The sequence below is a fragment of the Tribolium madens genome, unplaced genomic scaffold (assembly GCF_015345945.1).
Source record: "Tribolium madens isolate multiple individuals breed KSU strain unplaced genomic scaffold, Tmad_KSU_1.1 Scaffold_97;HRSCAF=244;Tcas5.2_LG3a, whole genome shotgun sequence".
In the NCBI taxonomy this organism is placed as follows: Eukaryota; Metazoa; Arthropoda; class Insecta; order Coleoptera; family Tenebrionidae; genus Tribolium; species Tribolium madens.
This window is the reverse complement of record NW_025401069.1, coordinates 1,495,043-1,505,504: the sequence shown is the minus strand read 5'-3', so window position 1 is coordinate 1,505,504 and position 10,462 is coordinate 1,495,043. Positions and strand designations below refer to the sequence as shown.

Below are 10,462 nucleotides of genomic sequence, written 5' to 3'. Positions count from 1 at the left end.
GTGGATGGTAAACCACTCGTTACACTCGTGGTTTAAAAATCCACTCGGTCAAATAAAGAGTCCGATTTACACTCAAACTCGTCGAATAAATAACTATTAATTAATAGATGGTTTTTATTAGGTATTTCTAATAATAATATTGTTTATTAAATTTTGTCATTTAAAACAGCATTTACTTGGCAAATAAATAGCTAATTAAACATCTATTATAATTATTTTTTAATTTTATTTTTAGTTACACTATAAAGTTGTGATTTTTTTTAAATAATTTGTTATTTACTAATTGAACGTAAAATCAGTAACTGAGCTTCACTTCAAACTAAAAATACTGTTCAATAAGAATTGACGTTTACAATGGAAAAGATTTATTGTTGTGGTTTATGAGTTCAGCCTCTAAGGGTCCGCGTTGTTTATTAGAAGGACAATCTTTTCTACGCTGATTGTACTAGTTTAAGAGCACTCACTTGATCGTCTATTTTTTTCGCCGGTCGGTTATCATCGTCCGTTTCCGTCTCAACTTCGACGGGTGTTAGCGAGGTCACGAACCACCAGAGCAAGTCGTGCAAACATATGGGTTGAGTAACGGATTTTAGAAGCCAGTTTAAGGCTTGCATAGCATAGACTCGGCACATGGCCTTCCTGAAAATTTCCAAAATCGGAAAAAGTACTCAAAATTGGTCGATGGTACCTGAGGGCCTGCTTCATAGCCAATTGAAGTGCCTCCAAGTCGTGTTGTTGTAACAAAAACTGCATTACCGGCCGTTGTAACAAGACGAGACCTTCAGTGTGGTCGCATGCTTCAGCTTTTACTATTGCCGAAGTGTCCATTTTTGGTACTAGTTTCTGGAGGGCGTTCGACGGGTTGCACAGTAGAGATGATCCCCCCTCTGAAGTTGAAGTATAAAATTTAAAATAATTATTTTTTTCACCACCAACCGTTCGCAATTTCGCTGCTACTGTTATTCCTTTTCCTCATCATAATAATCCTTCCATCTAACCCTGTCTTCGACCAGGGAATCCCATTGGTACCCATTGAAACCGATCGGTGAAACCGCAACCCCTTTCCACTATCCGAATCATTATCCGAGATGGAAACCTCCGATAGTGGCTGAAACCCATAATAAACACCCTCAAAAACCCCGAAACTCTTAATATTTACCCTCTGCCCGAACCCGACTTCGTGCAAATTTTGTTGCCTCAAAACCTTCTCGTAAAACTCCGGTTCATTTGGGGATAAATTCGCCCCCAAAGCTTGTAAGCATTGAAAAGGCGGCACTGGACTAAATGGTCCGCCGCAATCCGGGGGCGAATTATTCTCAGACACCGATGGCATGACACTCGACGATGGTCTTCTCTGTCTGGTTATAACCGCATCGGCCGAACTGGCCAAATCCAATAGAAACATTGCGTTATTTTTCATGATCACGTGGGGTTCAAGACCTGGTGAAGTCGACGGCGACGATAGAGGTTTCACGTAGACGCTTTTTCTCCGAGTTAGATTTTTGCTTTTGGTTTGTTGTTTGCCTCCGCGGTTCATTTTGACGTATTTCTCGCGACAGCTTTCGCATAGAAGGTACCACGAACTATTGGCTGAAATTATGTTTCAAAAGAGGCGAATTGGAGACAGGTTGGGGTGCTTACGAATACCGCCGTCGCCGCAATTGCCGGCCCAACCCAAACAATAATTTCCGCCAGAGTTGTACCCCTTACCGCCGGCGTGTTGACCACAACCAGGGTGTGACTGGTGCATGTGGTAGGTCACAGGGTGGGGGAACACTTCGCCGCAGAGCTCGCAAAGAGTTTCCCAACTCGACGAGTGCAGGTAGCTCGAAAGGCCGATGTCTTCTGTAAAATCGTAACTAATTCAAGAGCTGTCTGACCTATTTAAAATTATTTTTAACTATTTTCATAAACAAAGAAAAATGGTTCAAAATTCTATTAAGAGAACTTGTTTTCAATTGCGGTACTTATTGGTTTGATTATAACCAAACATCGAAGATTAACCAACTGTTAATCTTCTTGAAGGTTTCGTCTTCTAACTGTAAAGAAACATACCGTGCGATCAAAAAATAAATAAATTAGAGTAGGCGGTGATAAAAGTCCTTCAGATGGCAATCCTGATTTTTGACATCAAATGTCAGCGGAAACTTTGACAAGTTTGCGTTTTATTCCTTGTGAGTGAAATAATGTTCACTTCATAGCAGAATTTTTTTATTGCTGTACAAGAGGAAAACGGTGGATGGTCATTTTCATTTTCAGTTTGTGTGGAAAATTTCCAGCACAGATTCTCAGCCAATGTGTTGCCAACTGTAGAATTTAATCGACGCCTACTCTAATTTATTTTTTATTTGATCGCACGGTAAAAGATGTAGTGGAAACAGAAACGAAGTTTTTACATTTATTTGAAGGTTGGATTAATAATAGTTATCATGACGATGGTGATCATATTTTAAATTCCCTAGAAGAAGATCTTGGCGAGTAGTCAGTCGCATGAGGAAGAGCAGGAGGACGAAAAAGAAGTAGAAGAACAAAGAGAAGGTGAAAGAAACTAAAGCATCGGAAGAAGTAACTCATTCGGAAAAGGAAAAATAAAGAGAAGCTTCTGAGGAAACACACCAAACTAAATTAAAGAAGACGAGGAGGAGGAAGGGGCGGAGAAAGATAAAAGCAAAATAAAAGACGCCGATGAAGAAGAAGAAGTTGACGAAGATAGAAATTAAAAGATGTTGAAAAAAGCGTAGAAGAAGAACAAAAAGGTGAAGATGAGAAAAACGAGAAAAAAGCTGTGTATGAAAAATCTGGTGTAAACATCACACGACTCTCCTTATCTTACTTATTTGGAAAACATCCTTACGACAATAATTTAGCGTTGGAAATCCGAGTAGCAAACCTAGCGTTAGTGCCACCTGCCAAATTACACGCGAAATAGATCATAGTTGTCGCGGGTTCGAATCTGAGGTGCATTTTTTTTTAGTTCGGTAGCCATTATCATTTTTCTTTTATCACATTTTACTTTTTAATAAGGTTTATTTCATGATTCTAAATAATTTTTATACACACACACACGACCCAATGGCCCAAACCAACTTTTTGGTGTCTTGAAGCTAAAATTCGTCCAGAAATGTAAAAATATAGGTAGATCAAATTTCAGCCGATTCCAATACTTTCCTTATAGGACAAGGAAAGTAAAAAAATGCCGGTGAAGAAATCAAAAAAGAAGAAAAGGAAGAGGTAACCTGTAAAGCTGCTTCGTACGGTGTTCAGTAATAGTTATTTATATTAAAAGGGAGGAAAGTATCTTTTCCTCCCACAGATGGAAGTTAGTGCTCGAGATTTGTCAAGGACTGGAACCATCCAAAGAGGAAAAGACATTTTCCTCCAGTGTAATACATATAATTTTTCCTACGATCCAGCAAGAAAAACTTCAAACCTAAACAATTTCTCTTGATATCCCAGTCCCAATTTTTTTAACATTTTTTCCATGTTCCTGGTATCTTACCTTACATGGCATTTTTCTCTGGGGCGCGAGTTCTGGCGCACCCTGTATTTTTATTGTAATTTTGACAGATGGAGATAATTGGCCACTTTCTTTTTTAAAATTAGTGAGGAAAAACTTACTTTCTGTTAGGACCGTAGGAACACTTTTTTACATCTAAATCGACAGAAATTAATATGAAAAATCACCTAAATAATTCCTCGGCGAAATTTTCTTCTTCCTACTCTTCTTACTTTCCTTCTCAATTGTTGCATTCTTATCCTTATCCTTGCTTCCCCCCTTATCACTCTTCTTTTTATGCACGGGACTCGCAACGATCATATCATGCGAAATCGCTTGAAGACAATTCGTCGTCAGTTCCTCCCAAAGAAAAACTAACGATTTCAAAGCAGGTGGCAGCACTGATATCGTATGATACCCATACCCGCCCTCAGTATACTTTTCCCCACTTTCCTCATTTATTATCACTGGATATTTGTTAGGCCTTTTTCTATTGGCACTAGCATTGGCTGCGGACCTCGTTAACGATTCTAGCGTCGAAGGTTGAATATGTAGGTAATTCCCCGCATTGCTGACCTCAACCGAATGTCTCTGTCTTGCTTTCTCTTCCTTGGACAACTCCTGGCGTCTCTTATCGACCGGTGCTTCCGATTGGCGGGTTACAACCAAAGCTCCTTGTTTCGGCAATGTGGGATGAAACTTCAGGAATGAGGCACAAGCCATAGCATCGTGGACGATACCTAGAGACACATACATATTTTTTTCTACTGCTAGTAGCAAAAATGTGTACCTTCATGCCAGAGAAAGGCGGCGAAAACGGCCCTCAAAGACTCAGCCACTGACGGACTCATCGCCTGTTTTGCTGACTCAGACCCTTGATAGTTCACCTTCGAACTGGTGGGAAGTTGTTGCAAACTCGCCGGACTTATGGCCCTTTTGGGCCGGGCTTTTCCAGTCGCTCTATCAACTCGTGACACTTTCTGAGGCATTCTTTCGTCTTTACTCCCACTTCCAATAGAAAAGTGACTTTTAATGGAAGGATTCGAGCTGTTTTCTGGTGAAGTTTGCGTCCCGGTTTGAGTCAATTTTTTGGAACTTTGTTCCGAGTCCTAGATAAGTCCGATGAATGATTCGTAATAAAAAAAGTGAAAGGACTCACAGTATTTTCCTTTTTGTTTGGTGTATGTGGTGGACTGGTTTCAGATCGTGTGTGTAAAGAACTGCCGCTTGGACTTGGTGATAAGTCACGTGGTTGTGTGGCTTGACTTGGTGATTGGGATAAGTCACGTGTTAAGCTACTCACCAGAGCGCTGGTATCGGATTGGTTGGAACCGCGACGTACTGAAAATTCTGGACCGGAAGCTGAAACTAATTTTCGTTAAGTTGGAAAAATTTCGATTTTTTAGAAACTCACCTAAAGGTGACATTCCGATGCTACGAGGTGAACCGAAAGCTTGAGGACTGCTACTTGTGCTGTCGTGGAGGATATTACCACGAGCTATAAAATTTGCTTAATGAGTAGAGAAGTGGGCAGTTTACCCCCACCAGCGGGAGTAGTCAAAGTTACGGGAAGTGGGCGGGACATACAGGAGAGTGGGGGAAGTTTCAAGGTCGAGGGGTGAGACCTGGCAGTGACACAAAAAATCTAATTTTATGACAGATTTTTACACCACTTTTTCCTTACATTTACAACTTTCGCAGAAAAACTGGTTAATTTGCACACATTGTTAAACTTTTAACTATAAATTTTGATGGTTTTTCTACAGATAACAAAGTTTTTCGTTTTACTTATTTTTTTTTTTCAAACAATAAACTTATACATTACAAGTATTTTGCAAGATTAATTTTTTTTGCAAATAGATTTTTTTAATTGCTTTATTTTCCTGTGCGTCTAGTTTCTAGCGTACATACGTACTTAGTGTAAATGTAAAGCAAGAATCGTAAAAAAAAATATTTTTAGAAAAGTGTATTAAAAAACTTGTAACAAAAAATTCCGATTTTAAAGAGAAATCCTTTCAAAAATACACATAATTATGCAAAAAAAAAACACCACGTCATAGTTTCCTGTAGATTGACATTATTTTTATAAAAAATGGACTACCTTTGAGATTTACACACTTCGTGTGACCGTCCTTTTGGACATCTAAGACCTTTATTAGACTTCTTTTTTTACCACTGTCCAAATGTCAGAAAATATTATCAATAAAAAATTTACTCATCGCAAAAAATTTTTTTTGGTAAAATTTGTGAATGAAAAAGAAGTCTTTTCCCCATTATAATAGAGTGACCAATAGACGGGCCAAAAAAATTCTAATTTTCCAGACAAGAAGGTTATCAATACTTTTGTTTAGTCTACATCTTCTGCAAAAAAAAATGGTTAATTTCTGCGAAATGTTAGAACTTTTAATTTTGTAAATTTAGCTAGTTTTTCTACAAAGTACAAGATTTTTTATTTAAATTTTGTTGACCTAACAAAAAAACCGTATATTTGGAAAAGTCAAGTTATTGCCGTTGTACACGTAATTTGTCATTTTTAAAAAATTGTAGTAAGCGATAGATCATCGACTCAATGTTCGCCATTATCTCAAAAGAATTTTTCAGTGGGTCTATACACGACGCTTTTTAGACACATAAATTGATACATATAAGTCAAAAATTATTGCAGTTGATTCTAAAAAACTGCGTGCGTTAATTCGACAATTTAGTGGCCAATTAAAAAATGTATTAAAAATTGGGGGTTTACATTTAAAAAACCAGAACGCAATTGTGTATCTTATTTTAGGACATCCTGTATTAAATAAAAATATTTTTGAAATGTGCTTCATTATAGAACCTATCGTTTAAAAAAAATCGAGTCGATAACTTGGATAGAAAAAAAGGTATGAAGCTTGCACGTACGCCTGGGTCACCGTGTATATTGAAAATAATGTTGTCAATCAAAAATCAAATTTTAAAATATAGTTATTACAAACATAAATACGTAATAAATCTACACTTTTATTCCAAGAGTCAAAAATAAAACTTTCACTTCTGTGAAACATAAAAGTGTCAGTTTTTTTATGTTTGCGAATAAAACACAAGGTAATAGTATATTATGATACGAGTTTTATAAGAAGCATTTTGTCGCACGCACGTGTTTAGGACACGACGAGCGCAGTAAGTGCGACAAAATGCCTTATAAACGAGATATCATACAGTATTTTTCTACTTTGCACTTTTTTAAACAAAAAAATAAAAATTTTGGAATGTAGGGAATTTTGCGGCAGTTGGCGACATTGTGTGGTGGCTAGGTGGCTATGAAATAAATTAATTTGAAACGTCATTATTTTATTCGTAAAAATTAATTTCGAAGGTGTCGAAGACGTTTTGCAATGTACGGCGTTAGAAATACCGACCTTGACGGCAAATACGATGAACAGTTTACTCCCTGTGAGATCACACGCCAATATTGTTCAGTAAGTTGACGGCAAAACCACAAAAGTCTCAAAAGTAACAGTAAGTACCTTTTATTTTACTTTGTCCTATGATCTAAAGGTATGCGTAAGCACCACTATAATCATGTTCATTCGGAATATTTTTTGCGATGATTAATTAAACCAAACACAGCAAAAATTTCGTATTTGAATAATTTCATTTGCGTTAGACCGATTGACACTGACAGTTCGATGGAAAAACGGTTAGGTTGCCAACATTATAAGACTAAATTTCCCTCTCTTTAGTATAATTTTTATAGCACTGTTTTTGTTCATTACGAAACCCAAAACAGTTTCGTAATGGACCTTAGTACGAACGCAAAGTAGAAAAAAGTAATTTTATGTGCCTTAGGTGAACATTCAGTTTCGTCACTTAAAGTGTCACTTTTATCCCTATAACAAAATCTACTATTATGCCAATATTGAGAAATAAAAGTTTTCTCTACTGTACATTTTTTGGCTGTCTTTTTAGACTTTCAGTTTTGTAATATTTTGAAATTCTTTTTTACTACTGTCCAAGAAATCACTATTCAATCATCCTCCAATTTTTTTTAATTGAAAATTGTTACACCTATCTACCGTTCGCAATATAATCAGTAAATAGGAAAGGTGACACTTTTCCCCCTCCACAAATAAAGAGGCGGAACACAACAGGTGGGCGGGACTTACGAAGTAGGGAGAGTTTCAAGATCCAGGAGTGTGGCTTGATAATGGGGAAAAACAATCATGCTTTATGTAAATGGATACCTTCGATCAGCCTTAAATTCTGTACGACTTGAACCGAAGAGACAACCTCTTGTCGTTCAGTTGCTAATTTTGCAAAAAAAAAAAACAATTCTATACTAACACGCCACAATTTTTTCCACATCGAAAATCAAGCGATACTTACAAGGAATCGGGACGGGACTAGAGCTCCGACTTATCGGCTTCGGGGATAGATGACCAGCTCGAGGGCTTTGTGAGCGTTTCGGGGTCCCAGGTGGTGTGATTCCATTACCATTACAACCGTGTTCTTTCGATGAAGAGTCATCACTGAAATAAAATCATCAAACAATATGTTTTCACCGTTTTGTTTGTTTTACACTTTGACGTCGTCGCCTTTAAACCATTTTGGTAAACTACTCAATTTCGATTCTTTCCTTTCTCGTTTTGGAAGTTTGGGCGATTCGGATTTAATACTGTCACCAAAAACGAACGGATTTGTCGAAAGAGTCTCTTTGGGTGTTACAACCGAATTTTGGATTGGCTGGCCCCCGAAAGAAAAATTCGGTTCGGGGGGATTCCCACAGGAAAATTCAAAACCCTTTTTCGAGTGTTTCACAAATTCGGCCTCTGTTGACACTTGGGGGCAAGTGTCTTTCTCCACCCCTGTCACATTTCCTAAATACAAAACATTATTCGGCCCTATTGCTAACGACCAGGCTTCATGGTCCGTATTAAAACAATATTTCTCGGCTGTGGTTTTATCCAAAAGCACCCAATAGCCGTCAGGGTTGACTGCGTAATCGATAACACCGATGCGATTTCCCAACACTAACATTCCAACAGGTGGGGCTTTAAGACTGGGCCGACTTCTGATATTGTGGCCGGAAGCGCCGCATTTTATCACTTGATAGTTGGTAGAACTGCCAGGTATTTTGTGTCTGTCGCTGATTTCGGGCAGTTTACGCATAATCGTGTCGCTTATGACTTGGTCTAAAATCGATTTGGGTTCTTCGACCGGCAGTAGAAGGGTTTTTCCCAAATGTTGGTTGTATTGCAAGCACCACGCTTCGATTACGCTCGTGGTGCAGTATTGTTTTATCGTTTCGGCGGAAAGACGCAACCATACGCCGTCGTCGTTGTGAATCTAAACAAATTTAAATATCATATAAAAAAAACTTTTACCACAAATTCGTGTTTTACAGAAACAAATTGATATTCAACATAAGGATCGGATTCCGTTTCAGAATTTTGGATATTTTGTTTTTTTTTAACTGTTCTCTCATTAAAACCCTCATAAACCATAAAATACACGCAAAAATGGACATTTTAAATGGATTTTAAAAATCCCTACTTTGACAAAAAAGATGCTTCCACCGAATTTAAAAAGTTAATTAAGAATAAAAAATTGTTATTTATTGTAAGAGTGTGTTAGGTAGCGTTTTATTCACGCAAGAATGTTTAACCGCGAGAACGTCAGTTCGAGCGGTTAATTTTCTTAAGTGGATAAAACGCGATTAAAACACGACTGCAATATAACGTTTTATCCATAATCACAGGCCCAAGTTATTACAAACTTAATTAAAAATTAAACTGACATTTAAACGTCACGCCAAATGTGCTTTCGGTTAAACGTAGTAAGCTGTTACGCGGTGCGCTGGTTACTAACAGTGGAATAAAGTTACTTTATTCCACTACTGGATAAAGTGGTACTTTATACGCATCTAAAGTGTGGAATAAAGTCTCTTTATAGAGTGATTGTGGATAAAATATATAACAATTGTTATCAACAATAATTTAAAAAAGTTACAAAATACAAATTAAAGAAAAACTGATAATTTCTTCAGAAAAAGCGCACTTCTGTAGAAAAAATAATCCTACTCTCTTTCTGTATTTTCTATCCAGCAAGGAGAATAAAGTAAATATTTTAAAATTAAGAGACACTTTTTAGTTTCATGCTCTAGTATTTTTGTACGTTTATTATTATAATCAAAATAATTGCCTTTTCTAAATATTTAAGGTTGGTTTATAGAATATTTAATTGCAAATTAAATTTTAATTAACTTGAAGCTTGACAAAATAAAATTCCTAAATGTCAACTTAATTCGAATTAGATTAATTACGAATTAAAATGTAAATCGGCGCTTTAGCAAAATAAGAAAATTGGAAACTTAATTATAAAAGCACATTTGAAAGCATGCACAGAAAATTATTACTGTTGTCAATATTTACAAAAAATATGATTGGACTTAACAAAATGTAAAAAGTTAGAGAATTAAAAAAGTATCAATTTATTCGTTTGCTTATTTTCAAGGTACAAATAGTTAGAGGAGGAAGTTAGAAGAGAAAAAGTAAAATGTAAAAAAAACAGTTCATATTTCTTTAATAAAAGTAGATTTTTGAAAATAGAAAAAAAAACAGTAATTTTATCAAAAATTTTGTGAAATTATAAAAAGAAGCTAGAAAATCAGTTTGATAATATAACTACGTAATGCCAAATGTGTTTCTTATGTATGTGTCAATATAGAGTTTTTCAGAACTCGCGCCCCAAAAAAAATTTTTAAGTAAGATAAGATACCAGAAACCTGTAGAAATTGTTTAAACAATGTTATCTGTAAAGAAAATTTGATATTTAATTTTTGACATTTGACATTTTTTAAGTCTATTTAATGTTATCGATGATCTTGTCTATGTTTCCTATTTGTCAAAAAATAATTTTTTTGACTTTTTTTTATGTCTATTTGATGTTGCTGATGATCTTATCTTATTGTATCTGTTTTTTCATAAATAT

The 10,462-nt window shown here is 36.2% G+C and overlaps 1 protein-coding gene across 1 annotated transcript in view; it reads right to left on the bottom strand.

Moving 5' to 3' along the window:
• Positions 1-10,462, bottom strand: part of LOC123015319 (E3 ubiquitin-protein ligase MYCBP2) — a 69,675-nt gene that overhangs the window by 9,684 nt on the left and 49,529 nt on the right. Inside the window, 11 exon segments of the mRNA XM_044415008.1 lie at positions 465-639; positions 689-887; positions 937-1,590; positions 1,642-1,845; positions 3,685-4,236; positions 4,287-4,605; positions 4,656-4,864; positions 4,911-4,994; positions 7,717-7,779; positions 7,859-8,001; positions 8,052-8,818. Of these exon segments, the coding sequence (XP_044270943.1) occupies positions 465-639; positions 689-887; positions 937-1,590; positions 1,642-1,845; positions 3,685-4,236; positions 4,287-4,605; positions 4,656-4,864; positions 4,911-4,994; positions 7,717-7,779; positions 7,859-8,001; positions 8,052-8,818 (3,369 nt within the window).